Below are 24,036 nucleotides of genomic sequence, written 5' to 3'. Positions count from 1 at the left end.
AGGCTTGAGGAGCAGACATCTTGAAAAAGCTTCGAGCACGAGGAGGCTGAGCCTTGAAAGGAGGCTTCCAGGAGCTGAGTCTCTTGGTTGGAGGCTGACAGTCCTCTTGGTTGAGGCTGACATCTTGAAAGTGAGCTGCAGGCCTCGAAGGAGGCTTGAGGCCAGTGAAGGAGCTTCCAGGCCTCTTGAAAGAGGCTTCAAGGAGCCTGAAAGGAGGCTTCCTCTTGAAGGAGGCTGAGCCTCTTGAGGAGGCTTGACAGGCCTCTTGGTTGAGGCTTCAGACATCTTGAAAGTGGCTTACAGGCCTCTTGAAAGGAGGCTTACGAGGCTCTTGAAGGGCTTCGAGCCTCTTGAAAGGAGGCTTCAGGCCTCTCGAAAGGAGGCTTCCGAGCCTCTCGAAAGGAGGCTTCCGAGCCACTTGAAAGTAGGCTTCCGATCCTCTTGAAAGGAGGCTTCCGATCCTCTTGAAAGGAGGCTTCCGAGCCTCTTGAAAGGAGGCCTCCGAGCCTCTTGAAAGGAGGCTTCCGAGCCTCTTGAAAGGAGGCTTCCGAGGCCTCTTGAAGGAGGCTTCCGAGCCTCTTGAAGGAGGCTTCAGGCCTCTTGAAAGGAGGCTTCTGAGCCTCTTGAAGGAGGCTTCCTGGAGCTCTTGAAAGGAGGCTTCCAGCCTCTTGAAAGGAGGCTTGAGCCTCTTGAAAGGAGGCTTCCGAGCCTCTTGAAGGAGGCTTCCAGGCCTCTTGAAAGGAGGCTTGAGCCTCTTGAAAGGAGGCTTCCAGGCCTCTTGAAGGAGGCTTGAGCCTCTTGAAAGGGAGGCTTGAGCCTCTTGAAAGGAGGCTTGAGGCCTCTTGAAAGGAGGCTTCTGAGCCTCTTGAAAGGAGGCTTCCGAGCCTCTTGAAAGGAGGCTTCTGAGCCTCTTGAAGGAGGCTTCCAGGCCTCTTGAAAGGAGGCTTCCGGGCCTCTTGAAGGGAGGCTCTGAGCCTCTTGAAAGGAGGCTGGGCCTCTTGAAAGGAGGCTTCCAGGCCTCTTGAAGGAGGCTTCCGGGCCTCTTGAAAGGAGGCTTCCTGAGCCTCTTGAAAGGAGGCCTGAGCCTCTTGAAGGAGGCCTGAGCCTCTTGAAAGGAGGCTTCCGGGCCTCTTGAAAGGAGGCCTGAGCCTCTTGAAAGGAGGCTGGAGCCTCTTGAAAGGAGGCTTCCAGGCCTCTTGAAGGAGGCTCTGAGCCTCTTGAAGGAGGCTTCCAGGCCTCTTGAAAGGAGGCTTCCGAGCCTCTTGAAAGGAGGCTTCCGAGCCTCTTGAAAGCAGGCTTCCGAGCCTCTTGAAAGAAGGCTTTCGAGCCTTTTGAAAGAAGGCTTCCGAGCCTCTTGAAATGAGGCTTCCGAGCCTCTTGAAAGGAGGCTTCCGAGCCTCTTGAAAGGAGGCTTCCGAGCTTCTTGAAAGGAGGCTTCCGAGCATCTTGAAAGGAGGCTTCCGAGCCTCTTGAAAAGAGGCTTTCGTGCCTCTCGAAAGGAGGCTTTCGAGCCTCTCGAAAGGAGGCTTCCGAGCCACTTGAAAGGAGGTCCCGAGCCTCTTGAAAGGAGGCTTCCGATCCTCTTGAAAGGAGGCTTCCGAGCCTCTTGAAAGGAGGCTTCCGAGCCTCTTGGTTGGGGGCTTACGAACATCTTGAAAAGTGGCTTACGAGCCTCTTGAAAGGAGGCTTCCGAGGCTCTTGAAAGGAGGCTTTCGAGCCTCTTGAAAGGAGGCTTCCGAGCCTCTCGAAAGGAGGCTTCCGAGCCTCTCGAAAGGAGGCTTCCGAGCCACTTGAAAGTAGGCTTCCGATCCTCTTGAAAGGAGGCTTCCGATCCTCTTGAAAGGAGGCTTCCGAGCCTCTTGAAAGGAGGCTTCCGAGCCTCTTGAAAGGAGGCCTCCGAGCCTCTTGAAAGGAGGCTTCCGAGCCTCTTGGAAGGAGGCTTCCGAGCCTCTTGAAAGGAGGCTTCCGAGCCTCTTGAAAGGAGGCTTCCGAGCCTCCTGAAAGGAGGCTTCCGAGCCTCCTGAAAGGAGGCTTTCGAGGCTCTTGAAAGGAGGCTTCCGAGCCTCTTGAAAGGAGGCTTCCGAGACTCTTGAAAGGAGGCTTTCAAGCCTCTTGAAAGGAGGCTTCTGAGCCTCTTGAAAGGAGGCTTCCGAGCCTCTTGAAAGGAGGCTACCGAGACACTTGAAAGGAGGCTTCTGAGCTTCTTGAAAGGAGGCTTCCGAGCCTCTTGAAATGAGCATCTTGTAAGGAGGCTTTCGACCGGGCCGGAAGTTTTTCCTGAAAAAACCGGAAAGGAGGCTTCCGATCCTCTTGAAAGGAGCATCTTGTAAGGAGGCTTCCGACCGGGCCGGAAATTTTTCCTGAAAAAATCGGAAGTTAAACGCTGTTAAACTTCCGGGACCCGCATGGATCACTCACTGCGACCCGTCACTCTTGTGAACGACAGGAATATGCGTTGCGTTGCGTTGTAACGGAGTATTTCGTAGATTGCATACTGATAGTTGTCATGTATATTCTTTACCTTTCTTACCCCAATTGCTTATGGATTTCCATTTGGGATTCAATGGAAATCCAATTGGGGGTCCAAAATGATAAAACATGAAAGCTATCATTGCCGGCCACGCCCATCTTCTCCGTTACTAGGAAAGGGAAGGAAATGATGATATGACATCTACTTAACGAGAGGCCAGCGACTCACCGACGCCCTCATAGATGTCAAGGAATTGGATGGTGGGTAGGGTATGTGGTTTAGGAGTATCATTATAAGCAAATGATAGAAAATTTGTGGAAATATGTTGGGAGTTACTTTGCTAAGAAATTTATGTCACTCCATTATCCTTGCCGATGATTTTCCTCGGATGGGGCGAAGGTATTAGCCTTGCCCTGGCTAATAGCCTAGGTTTAAGCGCCTTTGCTCGCTCTCTGAAACGAAAAAAGATCAAAAAGAAATTAAATTCCCCTTCCCCCCTGATTTGATAATGATTTTGATCAACAAATGAATTCTAAGTGGACGAATAAATGATCAAACGGCTGCAAACAAGCCTCTATTGTCGTAGCAGAAGCAAACCCGCCTCAATACGACAGGCTGAAGCACATGTTAAAATGGTAAATCATCCATTACGTATATATTATTGGAATTGAAGTCGTAATTATGAATCACTAAACTGATTGAAACGACCATATGTATAATCAGAAACTTGCTTGGCCCATTAGAATTTCCATCTTCGTACGGCCTACTTCAACACCACCTCAGGGTGAACTTATATCATATAAAAATCACTTAAACAGAGATTAACAATAAAAAAACAAAACAACTCCAAAATTTCACTTTTTTGTTGATGATAATCTAGGGTAAAATTTGATGGCGCAAAAAAACGAAATCTGCCGTTTAAATATATCCAAGGAAACATATGGTATTGATAGGATAAATTATCGCAAGTTCAAGGGGTACTTTTAAAACATTGGTTTGAAGTTCTCAATTGTTTGTCTCTGCCTCAATGAACAAAATATACAATTATTTGCCTTAAAAACAATTAGCAGGAGAGAATAATTAAAAAACAAAAAAAAAATATATATATATATATATATTGTTCAACCCAGAATTTGATTGAAATTTTATTATGTATACAAACAACTAAGTAAATCATTCCCTGTTCCGGAAAAAATGAAACATGTAACTGAAAGTATATTCAAAAGTATTCTATCGGTTTAACGATTTGCAATTTGTCATACGGAACATTGAAATTCCTTCATTTGACTAATAATTATCGCTTTGGGATTAGTTTTCATTCGATTATTGTAAATGCTTATTCAATTTTAAAAAGCTACATCGAGTAGCAAGTCATAAAAGTGAAATTGAAAAAGGAAAAAAAATGCCAAGAGCTGGAGAATCCACTGTGGCATGGGTCCAAAATAACAATATTGATTGGTTGTTTAGTAATAGTATGCCACTTCGGCCTTAGTCTGAATAAATAATAATAAGGTAAAACAATTCTATTATCTATTACTCTATTTATAATATAATACCAGGAAGTATTAAACTTGAAGTACAGACAGTGCTATAAAGTTGGACCATTGCTCTGATAAGCAGATATAATGTAGATTGCAAAATTATTCTGAACGCTCAACTTAATGAAAATGAGCAAATTATCCTGAATAAACTGTTAATTTCAATCATATTATTTATCAGATTTTTCTCTGACCAATCAATACTCGCTCCCAGTGCTGTTTGAACCGCAGTTGGTCCGATTGTTTCCTGTATTTGTTCTTTTGGGGTTCGTAAAATTTGATGAATTGCAAAAAAAAACAAATGAAAAAATAACATACCTGTCAAAATTTTAAGTATTTTTTATGGAAAAAATAAATAATAATAATAAAGTTTCTCCATTATTTCACTCTTTTAATATCATAAGTTCACGGAATATTAAAAAATTAAAAGTACGTTTATCAAGTAAAATAATGTGATAATAAAAATAAAAGGTTGTACAATGTTCATACTAACCTGGATTTCTGCAATTTTTCCTCCGAATGATTACCTTTAACATCCACTGGCATTCAGTAGTCCTCGAAAATGCTGGTTTGGAATTACCTTCAGAAACTCATCCCTAACGCTTTTGTATCGCAATCCAGAATCCATTCATCCATCGTCACTATGGCCATACACTTTCCGGTTTCATTGGGGACAGAATCGTTTCTCACTTGGTCGAATTTGTTTTCAGTTTGTAGATGTGTCTCGGTTATTCTACCAAATCCTCAATCTTGGAGATGATGTAGTTTGAAATGTTGTAGAAATTTTTCAATTATTCTATAATAAATTTTGACAAAGCAAGATGCAACGATTTTTTCGCGTCTTCTTTTGATCATGACATACTTGGAACTCACTCTTGTGAACGACAGGAATATATCCAGAAACTCTTTCGGAGAATCCTCCAGACATTTTTAACATGTAAATACCTTAAACAATTCTTAAGTAAATACATTGAAGATTTCCTAAGAGTCATCTAGAAACTCCTTCAAACATTCTTTTGCAATTTCCTCCTGTAACTCTTTCTCAAATTTCTTAAAAAATCCTTTGATCATTTCTCCAGGCATTTCTTTACAAAAATGCTCTGCGAATGAACTTAGGAATTCCGTTAGAAATTTCTTCTGAGCTCTTTTCAGGATACCCTTTGGAACTTCTTCACGAATTCCCTCCTATTTTTGTTAGAAAAAACTTAGGAACTCTGTTCCACGCGGGTCGACTATTTATTTCTTACCACAAAAACAAATTTCGAATCTAGAGAAATTTATTAAAACCGTTTCGTAAATACTTGAATGTAAATTTTGGATTTTAGACTTAATTTTAGACAAAAGGCTCGAAAGCCTTCTTTCAAGAGGCTCGGAAGCCTCCTTTCAAGAGGCTCGGAAGCCTCCTTTCAAGAGGATCGGAAGCCTCCTTTCAAGAGGCTCGGGACCTCCTTTCAAGTGGCTCGGAAGCCTCCTTTCGAGAGGCTCGAAAGCCTCCTTTCGAGAGGCTCGAAAGCCTCTTTTCAAGAGGCTCGGAAGCCTCCTTTCAAGAGCCTCGGAAGCCTCCTTTGAAGAGGCTCGTAAGCCACTTTTCAAGATGTTCGTAAGCCTCCAACCAAGAGACTCGTCAGCCTCCAACCAAGAGGCTTGGAAGCCTCCTTTCAAGAGGCTCGGAAGCCTCCTTTCAAGAGGCTCGGAAGCCTCCTTTCAAGATGCTCGGAAGCCTCCTTTCAAGAAGCTCGGAAGCCTCCTTTCAAGAGGCTCGGAAGCCTCCTTTCAAGAGGCTCGGAAGCCTCCTTTCAAGAGGCTCGGAAGCCTCCTTTCAAGAGGCTCGGAAGCCTCCTTTCAAGCGGCTCGGAAGCCTCCTTTCAAGCGGCTCGGAAGCCTCTTTTCAAGAGGCTCGGAAGCCTCCTTTCAAGATGCTCCGAACCCTCCTTTCAAGAGGCTCGGCAGCCTCCGTTCAAGAGGCTCGGAAGCCTCCTTTCAAGAGGCCTCCTTTCAAGAGTCTCGGAAGCCTCCTTTCAAGAGGCTCGGCAGCCTCCTTTCAAGAGGCTCGAAAGCCTCCTTTCAAGATGCTCGGAAGACTTTTTTCAAGATGCTCGGAAGCCTCCTTTCAAGAGTCTCGGAAGCCTCCTTTCAAGAGACTCGGAAGCCTCATTTCAAGAGGCTTGGAAGCCTCCTTTCAAGAGGCTCGGAAGCCTCCTTTCAAGAGGCTCGGAAGCCACCTTTCAAGAGGCTCGGAAGCCTCCTTTCAAGAGCCTCGGAAGCCTCCTTTCAAGAGGCTCGTAAGCCACTTTTCAAGATGTTCGTAAGCCTCCAACCAAGAGGCTCGGAAGCCTCCTTTCAATAGGCTCGGAAGCCTCCTTTCAAGATGCTCGGAAGCCTCCTTTCAAGAGGCTCGGAAGCTTCCTTTCAAGAGGCTCAGAAGCCTCCAACCAAGAGACTCAGAAGCCTCCTTTCAAGAGGCTCAAAAGCCTCCTTTCAAGAGGCCTGAAGCCTCCTTTCAAGAGGCCTGAAGCCTCCTTTCAAGAGGCCTCAGGCCTCCTTTCAAAGGCTCAAAGCCTTCTTTCAAGAGGCTCAGAGCCTCCTTTCAAGAGGCCTCAAGCCTCCTTTCAAGAGGCTCAGAAGCCTCCTTTCAAGAGGCTCAGAGCCTCCTTTCAAGAGGCTCAGAAGCCTCCTTTCCAAGAGACTCCAGCCTCCTTTCAAGAGGCTCAGGCCTCCTTTCAAGAGGCTCAGGAAGCCTCCTTTCAAGAGGCTCAGGAAGCCTCCTTTCAAGAGGCTCAGAAGCCTCCCTTCAAGAGGCTCAGAGCCTCCTTTCAAGAGGCTCAAGCCTCCTTTCAAGAGGCTCAGATGCCTCCTTTCAAGAGGCTCAAACCTCCGTTCAAGAGGCTCAGCCTCCTTCAAGAGGCTCAGGCCTCCTTTCAAAAGCTCCAGAAGCCTCCTTTCAAAGCTCAGAAGCCTCCTTTCAAGAGGCTCAGAGCCTCCTTTCAAGAGGTTCAGGCCTCCTTTCAAGAGGTTCAGGCCTCCTTTCAAGAGGTCTGGAAGCCTCCTTTCAAGAAGCTCAGAAGCCTCCTTTCAAGAGGCTCAGAAGCCTCCTTTCAAGAGGCTCAGGAAGCCTCCCTTTCAAGAGGCTCAGGCCTCCTTTCAAGAGGCTCCAGGCCTCCTTTCAAGAGGCTCAGGCCTCCTTTCAAGAGGCCTCGAAGCCTCCTTCAAGAGGCTCAGGCCTCCTTTCAAGAGGCTCGGAAGCCTCCTTTCAAGAGGCTCGGAAGCCTCCTTTCAAGAGGCTCGGAAGCCTCCTTTCAAGAGGCTCGGAAGCCTCCTTTCAAGAGGCTCGGAAGCCTCCTTTTAAGAGGCTCGGAAGGCTCCTTTCAAGAGGCTCGGAAGGCTCCTTTCAAGAGGCTCGAAAGGCTCCTTTCAAGAGGCTCGGAAGCCTCGTTTCAAGAGGTCAGGAAGTCTCGTTTCAAGAGGCTTGAAAGCCTCCTTTCAAGAGGCTCGGAAGCCTTCTTACCAGATGTTCGGAAGCCTCCTTTCAAGAGGCTCGGAAGCCTCCTTTCAAGAGGCTCGGAAGCCTCCTTTCAAGAGGCTCGGAAGCCTTTTTTCAAGAGGCTCGGAAGCCTCCTTTCAAGAGCCTCGGAAGCCTCCTTTCAAGAGGCTCGTAAGCCACTTTTCAAGATATTCGTAAGCCTCCAACCAAGAGGCTCGTCAGCCTCCAACCAAGAGGCTCGGAAGCTTCCTTTCAAGAGGCTCGGAAGCCTCCTTTCAAAATGCTCGGAAGCCTCCTTTCAAGAGGCTTGGAAGCCTCCTTTCAAGAGGCTCGGAAGCCTCCTTTCAAGAGGCTCGGAAGCCTCCTTTCAAGAGGTTCGGAAGCCTCCTTTCAAGAGGCTCGGAAGCCTCCTTTCAAGAGGCTCGGAAGCCTCGTTTCACAAGGCTCGGAAGCCTCCTTTCAAGAGGTTCGGAAGCCTCCTTTCAAGAGGCTCGGAAGCCTCCTTTCAAGAGGCTCGGAAGCCTCGTTTCACAAGGCTCGGAAGCCTCATTTCAAGAGGCCAGGAAGTCTCGTTTCAAGAGGCTCGAAAGCCTCCTTTCAAGAGGCTCGGAAGCCTTCTTACCAGAGGTTCGTAAGCCTCCTTTCAAGAGGCTCGGAGGCCTCCTTTCAAGAGGCTCGGAAGCCTCCTTTCAAGAGGCTCGGAAGCCTCTTTTCAAGAAGCTCGGAAGCCTCCTTTCAAGAGGTTCGGAAGCCTCCTTTCAAGAGGCTCGGAAGCCTTCTTTCAAGAGGCTCGGAAGCCTCCTTTCAAGAGGTTCGTAAGCCTCCTTTCAAGAGGCTCGGAAGCCTTCTTTCAAGAGGCTCGGGCCTCCTTTCAAGAGGCTCAGGCCTCCTTTCAAGAGGCTCCAGGCTCCTTTCAAGAGGCTCAGCCTCCTTTCAAGAGGCTCAGGAAGCCTCCTTTCAAGAGGCTCAGGCTCCTTTCAAGAGGTTCAGGAAGCCTCCTTTCAAGAGGCTCAGGAAGCCTTCTTTCAAGAGGCTCAGAAGCCTCCTTTCAAGAGGCTCGGAAGCCTCCTTTCAAGAGGCTCGGAGCCTTCTTTCAAGAGGCTCGGAAGCCTCCTTTCAAGAGGCTCGGAAGCCTCCTTTCAAGAGGCTCGGAAGCCTCCTTTCAAGAGGCTCGGAAGCCTCCTTTCAAGAGGCTCGGAAGCCTCCTTTCAAGAGGTTCGGGAGCCATCTTCCAAGAGGCTCGGAAGCCTCCTTTCATGCGGCTCGGAAGACTCCTTTCAAGATGCTCAGAAGCCTCCTTTCAAGAAGCTCGGAAGCCTCCTTTCAAGAGGCTCGGAAGCCTCGTTTCACAAGGCCCGAAAGCCTCGTTTCAAGAGGCCAGGAAGTCTCGTTTGAAGAGGCTTGGAAGCCTTCTTACAAGAGGTTCGGAAGCCTCCTTTCAAAAGGCTTGAAAGCCTCCTTTCAAGAGGCTTGAAAGCCTCGTATCAAGAGGCTCGGAAGCCTCGTTTCAAAAGGCTCGAAAGCCTCGTTTCAAAAAGACGGGAAGCCTCGTTTCAAAATGTCAAGAAGGCTTGTTTCAAATGGCCCGGCTTGGAAGCCTCGTTTCAAAAGGTTTGGAAACCTCGTTTCTAGAGGCTCGGAATCGGAATCCTCGTTTCAAGAGGCTTGGAAGCCATATTTAAAGAGATCGGAAGCCTTCTTTTAAGCGGCTCGGAAGCCTTCTTTTAAAATGCTCTGACGCCTCCTTTGAAGAAGCTCGGAAGCCTCCTTTAAAAAGGCTCGGAAGCCTCCTTTCAAGAGGCTAGGAAGGCTCAGAAGCCTGTTTTCAAGGAGCCTCTTATGTTCTCTTATGTTCAAACACGGATTTAACGTTTTTATCCGACGTTTCGGTTACATATATTAAACCTACATCAAGTAGTTAACTAAGTCCCGCTTCTTGTTACGTTTGTTCTCAAAAATAAGAGGGCAAGAGAAGAGAAGAAGAGCAATAGGTGAGAATAGAGAAGGGAGTAATGAGACTTCTCACTCCCCACTCCTCATTTTACATTGTTCAAAGTAAGGAGTGAGAAATGATGAGTGAGACGTATTACTTTTCACTCCTGCGGAATTTGAGAAGTGAGAAACAGAAAGTAAGAAACGAGAAATAAGAAGTGAGATGTTTCACCACACTTCTCATTTCTCACTTCTTATAAGGAGCAGAAACCGAATTGAAGTTTGAAGATGTGACATGTGAGAGATTCCCCATTTTCTACTTCTTACTTGTTACTTCTCACTCCTCACTTCTTACTGCGAGGAATGAAAAATGAGAAGTAATGTGTCTCAGATATCACTTCTTACTTCTCACTTGTTACTTTTCACTTCTCATTTCTTTTTTCAATTCTCACAGCATGAAGTGAAAAATGAGAAGTGAGACGGCTCATTTCTTAACTCTCACTTCGCACTTTCCACAGTGAATAGTGAGGAGTGACAAGTGAGACGTCTTATTTCGTATGTCTTACTACTCACTTTTTATATATCACTTTTTTAAATTTTGTGTCGTTCAACCGCCAGTTGGCATCCGTTTTAAAAGGGCGCCTTTTGTTTGTCGCCTCGTTGAAGTCCGATTCCGCTGTTTAGCTCGTGGATGGTTCATCGGCATTATCGTCGTCATCGTCGTCATTGTGGTCTAGTTCGTTCAGAGCGTAAGCATGTGTATGCTTGCTTTGCGCCGGAGCCACCGGGGAAAAATCTGCATCGGTGAAACTGATTTCGCTCGAGAATGATGTGGTCTTTGCTACCGTTGGAGTATTGAGAATAGTTGTTTCTGTTGTTTTCACTGAACTTTTCAGACATTTTTTATAAGGATGCGCAACACCAGAACACTATCTACAGGTGTTAGGCTGATTCATGTAAGTCACCAGACAAAAGTCAATCGTGGTGTATGATGATATGGACTATTTGAATCGAATCTGCAGCACTCGCACTCCATTGGGAACATCAGGCAAGTAGTGTTTTCACCGTTCGCTTTGAATAGAAAGCACCTCAACGAACTTCTTCATGAATTTACCGGCCACCGCATGGGGTGTAGATAGAGGAAGTTCATGTACACGAACGATCACAGCTTTCATACACTGGGATCTGAAAATTCTGGTCGGCACTTGGAAACACTCGTTTTAAAATTCTAACTCAGAAAGAGAAAAAAATATTGTGCTGATCATTTTTTTTCAAATATTGATTCGATAGTTCGAGCGTTTTTGCCTTTCTTGTTTTTAAATCGTTCACTGTTGATAACTGGCTTGGTAGTCATATGCCAACCGCTTCTGCTTCATACGCAGGAGGTCATGAGTTCAATTCCAGGTGCGTTCCATTTTTCTATTTTGAATCTTTCTCTATATTTATCATGTTCAATCAATCGCTAGAACTGGAAATGGACTACATACCATTTCCATCGTCAATTCTTTACCTGCAGCTTCATCAATTCTAGCAGAGTTTGAAATCAATGGAAGCTCGTTTCGGCATCCAATTAGAATACACCATCCTTTCATTCCTATCGCATTAGCTGGCAACCCGTTAAACAAAACAAATTTCTGCCCCTCAAACATAACTCCAATGAAATTGAACATCGGGACGTCTCACTACACACTTCTCACTTCTCACTTTTCACAGTAAGAAGTAAGAAATGAATTTGGAGATTTGCCCTCTATGCAGCTACAAAACAAGACCATGCTGAAGGTGGCTGGGTTCGATTCCCGGTCCAATCTAGGGAATTTTCGGGTTGAAAGTTGTTGTGACTTCCCTGGGCATAAAAGTATCACCGTGTTAGCTTCATGATATACGAATGCAAAAATGGCAAATTAGCTTAGAATCCTCGCAGTCAATAAGTGATAAGTGATTTTTCACTTCTCACTTCTCACTGTGAAAAGTGAATGGTGCGAAGTGGGTAGTGAGACGTCTCACTACTCACTTCGCGCTTCTCACTTTTTACAGTGGGAAGTGAGAAAGAAGAGGTTTGAAGTGAAACGCCTCACTTCTCACTCATCGTTTCTCACTTTTCAAATGAACTATTCGACCAAATGACCTGTTCGGTCCAATGACCAATTCGGCCAAATAGCCTATTCAGTCAAATGATCTGGTCGGCCTAATAACCTATTCGGCCAAATGTCTTATTCGGCCAACTATCTAAGAACTATTAATCCATTTTTTTGAAGAAATCTTTGTACATAAGTATTCTGGTGGAATTTAAAAAAATACAAATAAATTTATAAAATCTTGACGAAATTTCAGAAATGGATCAACTAACGCAAAATAGCTGATCAAGATTTCTTCATGTTACGAAGGAAAGCCCCGTCTGATATAATGAGAGCATGAATATATTGTTTAAAAAAAAAGCAGAAAAAGCAAAAACGACAAATATCTACCATGCTTATATTATTTGAAGAACATGAAACATTCATCGGTTGCAATGTGCTTCAATCAATTATAAACGACACAATCCAAAGCCACTTGGTGGAAAAGCACTATTTGAGCTAATCACATTTAGATGGAACAGAACTTTCAAAAAACCCTAATAGAAGAAAAGGGCGTATACAATTTGTTTTCTATAAAGAAATAAATATTTTGTTCATTCTTCCTATACTCTCATTAAAACCAAAATTCGATCGAAACTGAACTTTTCTATTACACACACCCTCAACGCTCCCTCGCAAATTCAACTTCGTTGATCCCAATCGAGTGGATCGAACATGCGCAAACGCTAACTGGTCGCTTACTCTGGTCAGTATGGTTACCTCAATATGCGCCATAATTCGCAACTTGCCTCGAAGTGCCAATAGCTGTCCAATTAGTTGGATAGCTCAGTGGCACCTGGCTCTGTAGGTTTGCCCGAGTCAGATCACTTCGTCGTTTTCGTTTTTGGCGTGCCTGCAACGAAGCAGTCCTAAAGTGAGCCTACAGTCAGATACTGCAGCACTCGGCACAGACACTTGACTCGGTACTGTACTGTACTGACTGGTCAAGCACCAAGGAGGACGGTACCAAAAATGGGTAAAATTCATTTTGAATAATTTATGAAAATCAGTACTTAGCCAGTCCGGGAGGTGCTGTGGGTACTTTCGCACTCGTGAGAGTGTGCTATGTCTGTAAAGCGACAAAATTATATTTTATGGTGTCCTTCTTTGGGCTTTTTTTGTTTGGTGCTTTTGCGATATCTTTAATTTGCTTATGGTTAACCTTTTCCATTTTTGGAATCATCTAGTACAGAGCGTCAAAACTTACGATGGAGGTAGCAATTTATAGGTGATGTTCCATTATCAGAATATAATAATTACTTTAATATCTATAATCATGAACATTATCATTGAATTGCGGAATAACAAGAAAAAAGTGCTCAAAATGGGCGCCAGCATAGTCGAGCAGTGCTCTGCAGGTTACTGCAATAAATAATACCAAAACTTCATCGGTGTTTTTTTTTTCATGTAAAACTCCTACTTGCGTCGAATGCAAATTCTAAATAATTGTTGAGTAGAAAAAATCATCAGTTTTTTTTGTCTCGTTTGAGATTCAACGAATTATCGCTATAATAAAAAACTTCTTACAAGCTAATAGCCTTCATATCAATTTCAATAATCTGTAACTTTTCAAAAATTTGTCTATTAACCTACTTCCAGAGAAGACAAACAACGTCTCGGTACTGCCATCGCCGCCTATCTGGAGTACCAGAAGATATGCGGCTCAAACTTCCCACAATCCAACCGTACCAAAGCACTTCAATCGCCCGGTGGCCCCGGCTCAGACCTCAGTGGGCGCCGTACGCCCACCTGGCTCGATCTGGACATCTACTCGACGCAGAAATTCCTGGAATCCATAACGGGGCCGCTGCGGATTCCGTCGCACAAGCGCTACATCAAGTACTTTTCCGGGCTGCTGTCCGGCACCATCAAAATGAACGCCGCCTCGCTGTTTCTGCGGGCCATTATCGTCGAGTCGCCCCCGTGCCTGCACTACCGGGCCATCACCGTGAACAGCGAGTGGCGAAGTTTCATCAAGATCTACGAGGGCGTCCGGTGTCTGTTCACGTCGGACATCTACGTGATACCGATCACCACCCGGCAGTTTATCTACGAGATCAAACATCCGCTTCGGTTGCGCGGGGACATCCTCATACGGTGCTACCAGATTATACCAAATAACAACAAGCTGCACGACGAGAAGGAACTGATCTCGTGCGTGCAGTTCCACACCTGTGCCATAACCGAGAGGGAAGTACAATTCACGAAGGTCGCGCTAGATCTGGCGTGCAACGGTAAGGATGAATTTCTTGCGTGTTTGTGACCCGGTGATGATTGATTGGTTTTCTAGATGAGCGGTTTCCGGCCGATCACAAAGTGACGCTTAGCTTTGATACGACGCCAAATGAGAGGAGTGCGATATTGGTCTTCCAAAATCCGCTGGTGAGGATAGAACCCATCATCGAAGGTGGGGACCACCTGGAAACGGTCAATGAAGGTGAGTGTTATTCTCGTTCTCAACGTTTATTACACAATCGCAATCGTACATATGATGTAATGAAGCCAGGTGACGGAATTTGCGGTCCTGCCCAAGTAAATTTATAGAGGCTGAAAATAACTTCGTTGATAGATTGAAACTATTCCGGTGTCGGCGGATTTTTTCCTACCAAAATGTTCCGTATGGCAGCAAAATAAAGTTTCCATGAGGAATTAGATATTTTCCATATAAAAAATAGGAAATTGTCAATAAATAAATCAGGATATGAGCAATAAATAAATATTAAATTTCCACAAATAAAAATAAATTAGCATTTTTAGAAGCAAAAATAGAAATTATTCAAAAAGATTTTTCCATAAAGAAATCAAAATATTCCACAAAAAAATACAAAATTTCTATAATTAAATCAATATTAGCAATAAACAATTACAAAATTTTCGACAAAATAAATATTTCTTTTCCATAAAAAAATGAAAATTTTCCGCAAAAGCTATATACATAAAAATGAATTTCTGTCTGTCTGACCCATATAGACTCGGAAACTGAACTACTGAACTACTGATCCGATCGGCTAGAAAATTTGTATGCAGAGGTGTTTGGGTCCAGGAAAGGTTCTTAAGATGCTTCTACACCACTCCCCACTTTGGAAAGGAGGACTCCCATACAAATTTCTTCATAACTCGAGAATTAATCAAACAAATGGAACCAAATCTAGCACGTGGATGTTTTAGAAGGGCACATTTATTTCTGTGGTGGTTCGAAACCCCTTCCCAAAGGAAGGCTCCCATATAAATGAAACGACAATTTCTGCATAACTCGAGGGCTAATCAGAGAATAAATCAATTTTAATCAAAACGAAGTTCGTGAAGTTTGCTAGTAATCATTATAGAGCAATAAAAAAACAAGAAAACTTCCAAAACAATTTGGAGAAGCAATACAATTAATCAAATTTTCCATAAACTTTGAACGCGTTTAAAGAAGGGGTCATAAATGCTCAGTTTTATTGCTTTTTTTATTTCTTTGCGGACATTTTCATTTGTTTTTATTACTTTTCATTATTTTTTTCGTGGAAGTTTTTTATTTTTTTTTTGTGGAAAAAAATAATTCTGTGGAAAATTTTGTAATTGTTTATTGGTAATATTGATTTATTTTTGGAAATCTTGTATTTTTCCGTGGAACATTTCGAGTTCTTTATGGTAAGTTTTTGTTTCATAATTGCAATTTTTGCTTTTAAAAGCGCTATTTGTTTTGTTTTGTGGAAATTGTGCATTATTTGTGGAAATTTTATATTAATTTATTGCTCATACTCTGATATCTTTGTTGGCAATTTCCTAATTTTTTATAAAAAATTTCTATTTTTTAGAGGGAGTTTATATTTTAGTCGTTCCGTATTAAAACGTTTTGGGAACAATAGCTACTGTATTTTCTGAATGGCTCATCTAAGCAAATTGCAAAGTTTTCCTCATAGCAACTGCGGATGTTCCGGTAGACTGCTTTCAATTTTATTGTTTTACCATTTCGTTTATTTGTAAGGCTCAATCCTTTTATAAACACTTAACGGAGCCACTAAGCAGTGATGTACATTAATACAAAAAATAGGTTCTATCAACATAAAGTTCAATATTATCTATACTTCTTTTCATGGCATTTGCTATCCTAATTTTATCTTCAGCAATTAATTGTTTGCTTTCCCTTCATCATCGATCCACTTATATGATGATATTCTACAGGTTTCGCTCCTGTGTTTGTTGACGCTTTGTTTCTTATTGTTAATAATAATATCTTTATTTGATAGATTTGCACACCTAGACTGGCTTACCTCTATACTTTGTTTTCTTACTTTGGGTGACATTTTTTCAACTAGGGGAAATGCACCGGTTTTGGCCACCTTAGTGCCTAATTTGGCCAACCCTGAAAAATACATATTTTTCCAAAATAATTGGTCAGTTAAAAGCAGTGAAGAAGTGTGACAGATATTTCCCTTGTTGTAACTAATAAAACCCTAGTGAATTGCTTCATTTTTGAAGTTATTCACAAAATTGGCCAAATTAGGAACATGGCCAAAACCGGTACAATTCCCCTATTTGTTTTATATTTCTAAAATCAGTTCAGTTCTTCAGTTCTGATGGTGACAGCAACAATTTCATTGACATATTCAATCGATACTAATTCCTTCTTCTCGCTACAGCAATCAGCGTATCCTAAATAAAGGCAATGTATCCCCTTATTCATTGCAAACACCTTTGCAGAAGAGGTGTGCGCCGCCGCCGTTCAAAATTTGTCACGCGGTTGATCTACAGTTTTTCACGCCGATTTAAATTTGGAAGTCTACAGAATTTTTCGTGGACATTCCAAGGATTCAATGGAACTTCCGAAGAATTTCCTGATTCATAATCCCACATCACGTTGAAACTCCAGAGAATTTTTCGTAAAAATGCCAATGATTTCCTGGAAAGTTCCATACAATTTTTCGTTGAAATTTCGGAAGCTCTTCTTAAAATCTGAGACGAACTTACAGTGAAAATTCCTAAGAATTTCCCGTTGAAATCCAAAAAAATTCTGGTTGAAATGAAATTGTTGAACGGAGAAGGGCCGTTTACCAGAAAGCCATTTATTCGAAGAAAGGAGGCCCGAAAGGATGTTCGTCAGAAAGGATATTTTCGAGCCAAATGGCTCTTCCTGTCATAAGACCATTTCTAATAAATAAAATTTTCAACCAAATGTTAATTTTCAAGCCAAATGGCTCTTCCTGCCAAGAGATCATTTCTACCAAATAACATTTTCAACCAAATGATCTATTCTGTTAAACGACATTTTCGGCCAAACGACGGCAGCCCTTACTTTGCACCGTCTCAATTAATTGCAAAACATTAGCTTAGTTATGGATCGAAAAAATATTCTTTATGGAATCTCTCGAACTATTTTATGGATTTATGGTAGCATTTTAAGGAACATTCAGATGTTATTTATGGATCGTTTTCCAGTTTTTTATGGATCCGTCTTCATCGTTTATATGCAAAAGTATGTTTTGCCCCAAACGACCGTTTCGGTCAAACGACCATTTTTGCCAAACGTCATTTTCAGCCAAATAACATTTTAGGGCAAACAATTATTCGGCCATGCTACTACCTGCTTGGCCGTAGGTCCCTCTTAGCTGTACGCCACTTTCGGCCAAATGACATTTTTGGCGAAACCATTTTCTACACAATAACCGTTTCGAACAAACGTTCAATTCAGCCAAATGAAATTCGGCTAGATGACTTTGGACTTAACGTATTATTTGGTCAAGTGGCATTCGAACAAATAACTTCCCGCGAATGACTTTCGGCCTAACGACGTTAAGGGCCATTTGTTTGAAGGTCGCAAAACGAAAAGGGGTTCCGAATTTATCATTTGACCGAAATCCGTCTAGACCCAACTAGAAATGTCGTTTAGCCGAAATGGTCTGGGTTCTGCAAAACCGCACCAAGTGCCTTTCGACTGACTTGTAATATTTTATTCGTAGAATGAAAACGGAAATAAATTTATATCAATTCATTGGTACATGTGTTGCTACATATCCTTAGTTAAAAGTAGAAAAAGTAGAACGATATCCGACACGGTTTGTGATCACTTGGTTCTGCTACGTGAAAATTTTTGCAAGAAAATTGGCCATTATTCATTGGCGCTTGGTGCGTTTTGGCTAAACCTCGACCAAATGAACATACGGTCGAATATGTCATTTGGTCGAAAAAGTCGTTTGCCAAAAGAAGTCATTTGACCGAAATGATACTCTGGCCGATAAGCATTGGCGTAAATAAGAGGGAGCTAGGGGGGGGCTTAGCCCTCCCTAGAAAAAAATTAGCCCCCCCTAGGATTTGATAAGTTAGTTAGCAGTGATATCAGTTTTCAACATATAGCATAATGAATTACCGAAAAAGTTTGAAGACTAAAGAGTTATCTCTCATATTCACTCTATCATACTTAATGAAATGAGTGGAAGAAAAATTAGCTTGTTTCTGAATTCTGAGAAAGATTCCCATCAGCATCCGAAAAGGATTCTCATCAGAATCCGAGAAGAATTCTCACTTCAATCTCTAAAGAATTTTTTCGGATTCATCGATGTATTCTAATCGTAATCCAGAAGAATTCCTACTGGATTCTTTCCAGTATCGTTAAGCAATCCCCTTTTACTTCGATTTACGATTTACTTCGTAATCCTTTGAAGATTTAATTCGGAGTCTCTCGACGTTTTGCAAATGATCTGCGTTGGGATCTCTAGACGATAAGGAATCCGGCTGACGATTAGCTTCGGAATCCCGTGAAGAATTGCTTCAGAATCATTCGACGTTTCGTTTCGGAATACATCGACGGTCATCGACATCAGAATTCTCATAGATTTTGTTCAGAGTCCCTTAACGAAATTTTTTTGGAACCATTCGACGATTTGCTTCGAAATCCTTTGATGATTTGCATCGGAATCCCTCAACGATTTGCTTCAGCATCCTTTGAGGATTCCCTTCGGGATCGCTGGAGAATTCTTTTCGAAAAAACTGAAGGATTAATTCGGAGTCGCTCGACGATTTGCTTCGAAGTCCTTCGACGGATTGCTTCGGAATCCTTCGACGATATGCGTCTTCATCCCTGGAACATTGCTCATGAAATACCTGGAACCATCATATTGGAATTCCTTAAGGGTTTTCGACGAAAATGTTCGAGAATTTTCAAAAAGAGGCTCAATTTCGAGAACAAATATGAAGGGGCTATAGCCCCCCCTAGGCATCGGAGGTAGTTACGCCAATGCCGATAAGACTGAAATGGTCGATTGGCAAAAAGCCATTTTACCGAAAATGTCATTAGGACGGTTCGACATTCTCGATCATGACAGACATTTGCTCAGTTTTTCGGGCTGAGTCGATTGGTATATAAAACTATGGGTTTCCGAGCCTCCTATCAAAATGTGTCTTTTGGAGTGAAATTATAGCCTTCTGCTATAACTTTGTTGTACGATAAAAGCAAAAAAAAGCAATCACTCATTGGCACGAGTACCAATTCCACACCTATTTTTGTCTCATATCCTCTAACTGTTAGAGAACAGATGCCCTGTATTTGCGAACCGTTTGCGCTGTTACCGTTCGTGATAGTGCTACGAACCCCTGCATGTATGCAACACTGCGCGCATTTTCTGATCGATCGACATACGCAAAATGATATACGTCACATATGAAACGAACCTACTTCACATGATGTCTACGAACTCTCACGGCAGCCTGCAGGCTTTTAATTAGAAAATTCATTATCTACAGTTAATATTTATTTGTTGCTTTAACATGTTATGCTATCAGTACAGTCTTTGTCATGATGACATATATTTGTCCAGGCTGCCCGAAATCCACGTCGATGCCGAATCAGTCTGCAGGATGTCTGAATGAATAATGTAACAAGTAGGGTTAAGGCAGGCATTTTCGTCTCTTCGTCATAGTCTCGAAAACGAATAAAAGAGACACTTTTTTGCCAAACTCATCGGTATCAAACCGTATGCTCAGGTGAAACGTTCGGCTATAGTGGAGTTCTAGCAAATGGACGTTGCTGTAGTTGGTTTTAGCCTCTACGACGATGGACGGAAATACCTGCCGTGTCCCTATTTGTTAAATGAACGCTCGCTGGATTTTAGAATTCTTTTATTTGATTGGCTTAGGAATTTGTAACATTCTACGAAGCCATTTTTTACGATATTTACAGTCGATATCATCAGAAAAAAAACCTCATGTATTGTTGTGTGTTACATTGAGGGCCCTCCTTAGCCGTGCGGTAAGACGCACGGCTACAAAGCAAGACCATGCTGAGGGTGGCTGGGTTCGATTCCCGGTGCCGGTCTAGGCAATTTTCGGATTGGAAATTGTCTCGACTTCTCTGGGCATAAAAGTATCATCGTGCTAGCCTCATGATATACGAATGCAAAAATGGTAACCTGGCTTAGAAACCTCGCAGTTAATAATTTTGGAAGTGCTCAATGAACACTAAGCTGCGAGGCGGCTCTGTCCCAGTGAGGGGATGTAATGCCAATAAGAAGAAGAAGAAGTCAAGACAAAATTTTCAAAACGACTTATTTGCTTTTGTAAACAAAGATTCAAACGACGATTTGACGAATCCGATAGCTCTCCCACGCAAACCAACATCATCAACAGGTAGCGGAAACCTTCATCTACCTATTGATGGTGATAGTTTGCGTGGGAGAGCTATCAGATTCGTCAAATCGTCGTTTGAATCTTTGTTTACAAAAGCAGATAAGTCGTTTTGAAAATTTTGTCTTGAAGTGTTGTTGTATTCCCGCATAGAAAAATATCAAACATCAATTTTTCCACTAATCGTTTTTCGATTAAAAATTTTATGATTACATTATTTATTGTATCGTACTAAATTATACACCAATGGTACCATAAATAATTTTGACGATAGTCTCTACAATTTTTGGAATTTGGATGATACACTGAACGGGTTAAGTATCGTTATCATTCAAAAATTACCTTTTTTGCGAACAAAAAAATTGCTGTATCATTGAGGTTACAATCACTTTATCATTCATTTAATGATTCTATGAATAATAATCGTTTGGTGTATAATCGAAAATTAATTATGAATAGTTTTACATTTTTTATCTGTAACATAAAATCATAAAAGCGCTATTACTTGAAGAATTATCATTCCATGAATAGAAACTGAATAATATTACGGATTCGGTTAATTTCTATTCGGGTTCAAGGATCCAAGTGTGGGAATCGGTGGTAATCATCTATAAGTAAAAATGCCGACGGCAAACTAAAGTAGAATAAAAAAATATGATTTTGTCGGTTCGCAATTTTCAGAAGTATCCCACATTTATTGCTTGCAATGTTACAGTGTTGAGAAAACATACATATTAGGTTTTTCAGTTGAAAGATCTCAACGAATTTTGATGTCAATCAACCTCAAATTCGTTGAGATATTTCAACTGGAAAAGCAAATATGTTTACTCAACACTGCAACATTGCAAGCAATAAGTGTGGGATACTTCTGAAAAATACGAACCGACAAAATCGAGTCTCTATTGTTATTCACAGTAATTTCTTAGGAGTATTGTTAAAGTTTCCAAAACATTTTGAGTAGGAGGTTGAGGGTTCGAGTCCCTCCAAGACACGTGGATTCTTTTTCGCAAATTTCATATCAATTTGTTCATTTCGAAACATGTGCTGTGCATATGCACAGCCAAGATATTTAAGTTTTCGTACGGCCGAGTTGCCGAATAATATTCAATTAATTATAATTTGAGAATTTATTTTTCTTATTTTTTAATTCTTCTATGTGTCTCCGGTTCTTTACTTGTCATGTTATCGCGCCAGTACTAGGAAGGTAACTGGCAAGGTCAGAGGACAGAAACAGTGACCCTCCAACTCCTGTCTCCGATTCTGTATATAGCGTTCCACAGCGATTGCCCGCGGCCTTCCTCTCCTCAAGAATCTGTCTGCACTCTTCGTCGAACATTCAAATCAAAATATATTATAGATCTTATGGCCAGTTTTAAGTTGTACGTCCACTTCGCGATAATGTCTCAGACATTACCCATTGAATGTTTCTCAGCACGTTTACAGCCTCCTTAAAATCATCCAGCGTTGGTGGTTCCACAGCTTGATTGTCGTCAACAATGTTCAACCTGCTTCACCTTAATACACCTTTGGTTTTACCGTTCAACAAATCCAACAAAATGGTGCTCCAACATATCAGAACGTCGGCTCCAGGGGCACGTTCACCACAATTTGGGAGATTTGTGCCATTTGTGGCTAACACTTCTTGCACTGTTCTAGTTACAGTCTCATGGATATTCTTCCACAATCTGTTGACGTCGCCAGATACGTCGGCATCTCAGGTACTGCTGATTGGAGCCAGAGTCATAAGCTGCAGAGCTTTCTCTCTAAATGAATATCTTCACATCGTGGGCATTCTCCGTTGGTCTTCTAAAATGCATCCTTCACGTCATAAGTCTTGAAGAAATAGGTGGCGTCGATTAACAGGTTGACCATCAATATTCCTAGCTAGGGATTTCCGTCCGGAGATGAATTCTCGCCATTCGGGGTAAGGGGTGGATTTGTTTTACCCTAAGTCCATATGTAACATATGTACAATGTTACGATTCATAGGGAATGCAGGCAGTTTCGACTGCCTTGCTTCAAAAGACAAGTTTACCTATTTTACAACATCACCAGACAAAAAAAGTTCTTCATCTCGCTTTCTTAAGTGGCTGGGTTCTAAAATTCCAATAAAAGTGAAACCGGTACAATAATCGTAAAAGTGTAGAATCGATTAAAAAATGTGACTTGGAAAATTCAGGTAGAAAATTTAGTTCGACTATATACCGCTATAAGGCACATAAGATCAACCGGTTTCTTCGATCTCTTTACGCCAGACAGATAACTTGTCTTTTGAATTGTGGATGGACATATTTTTCCACAAATCTGTTATCTATCGATTGCACGCAATCAGGCTTCGCCACTAAACGATAATTTGGGGCATTGAATCGACTAAATACAGCAATTTTATGTTCTTTTCCATAGTTCGTCATGCATCTACAATATTGTTCCGAATAAGCAAATCAAATCAAATGTTGAGGAAAATATATTTATTCCTAATAAAAATATTTGAATTCAAATTCGTATCATCCAAGTCTTGTTAATGCGTCGTTAAATTCCACCCGAAGTAGTCCATCTTACTAATTACCATATAGAACCGATTCTAAAACATCGAGAACGTGGGTTGCAACGAATCTAGCTCGAAGTGGAAAAAAACAACACTAAGAATATCGCATCGCATCATCATTTGGTAGGCAAAAGGCAATAGGTCAGCACAAGCGCCACGGAAGGTTAATTTATCGATTGATAGCTTTGCACCGTTTTATGACACGATGGCCACCGACCGGGAAGGAAGAACTTGATGTCATTTATGGAATCGCGTGGGTGCGGAATTAAGGGGATACACGCGGTCACGGTGCCAATCGAATTTATAGAGCGGGATAGGGCAATAGATTGCCGCCTCAAGGTCTCGATGAAGAAATTTATCGGTTCGGAAGGATAGTTCCTCTTCAAGCACCTTAACGACGACGACGACGGGCTGACACAACTTTATTTCTAAATTTACGACATGTATACATTCTAATTCAGCGAACTCGATTGTTTGGATCTACTTGGAAGCACGATCAATCAAATAGCAACGACCGCTGATGACTACTTCCGATCGAAATAAGAACGCTCTCTAAACATAATCGGTTTCGTTCGATTGGTATGCACGGGGACGGGGCACGCGTTCAAGCAAAATCTGCGTATCTAGAGGCCACCGATCGGCAAGGCCTTTTCCACGTTTTGGTCGATTGAATTCCCAGATTTGCTGCACGTTTTTCGAACTCGCAATAATTTCACGCTCCAGTTGTTGAGTGACATGGCTCTGGTGTGGTTTGTTCTTGCTCGTCGTAAGAAAATATGCATCCGTTTGGATCCAGATGATGATGATGATGCTGATGGTGGAATTAGCGTGGATGATTTAGAACTATTTATAACTCGGTAGTGTATGACATATTCAACGTTGCAATAATTGGGTGAGATTCGAATTGTTATTTTTTGTTCTATGCTAACAAGTCGTGAAGCCCATCACACATTTGTTTGTATTTTTATAACCATTTCAACCAATCTGTGAATTTCCATTAATTCTGTTATTTAATAACGAAAACTTCAGCACGTACGTGTTTATTCTGTTTACAAACGTTTTCAATGTTATTTTATAGCAAAATACTTTAGAACTTTTCCACGTAAACGACTGTAGAAGGAATTATAGCTTTGACTTCTCATGACTTAACGTAACTTAACGGTGATTGTGTTACGTTGAGGCATAATATTTCAAAACTTATGGAAAATATGGGACTTATGGTGTTCGATACGATGATAAGCGGACTGCATTTTCATTATTGGTCACTCTTTCCCGGATCGCTAAAGGGAACTTATTCCTTTCGCACACTCGAGACAAATTTACACTGTTTATTCTCGGGACATTTTGAACTTAAC

The 24,036-nt window shown here is 42.1% G+C and overlaps 1 protein-coding gene across 3 annotated transcripts in view; it reads left to right on the top strand.

The window, feature by feature from the left end:
- LOC134224884 (tensin-2) overlaps positions 1-24,036 on the top strand; it is a 367,057-nt gene that overhangs the window by 185,984 nt on the left and 157,037 nt on the right. For all 3 annotated transcript variants that reach the window (XM_062704535.1, XM_062704526.1, XM_062704542.1), the window contains exons 6-7: positions 13,135-13,769; positions 13,826-13,972. In XM_062704535.1, the coding sequence (XP_062560519.1) occupies positions 13,135-13,769; positions 13,826-13,972 (782 nt within the window). The remainder of the gene's footprint in view (positions 1-13,134; positions 13,770-13,825; positions 13,973-24,036) is intronic.

This window comes from Armigeres subalbatus, chromosome 1 (assembly GCF_024139115.2).
Source record: "Armigeres subalbatus isolate Guangzhou_Male chromosome 1, GZ_Asu_2, whole genome shotgun sequence".
NCBI lineage: Eukaryota > Metazoa > Arthropoda > Insecta > Diptera > Culicidae > Armigeres > Armigeres subalbatus.
Note: the sequence above shows the minus strand (reverse complement) of the source record. Positions and strands in the feature narration are given on the sequence as shown.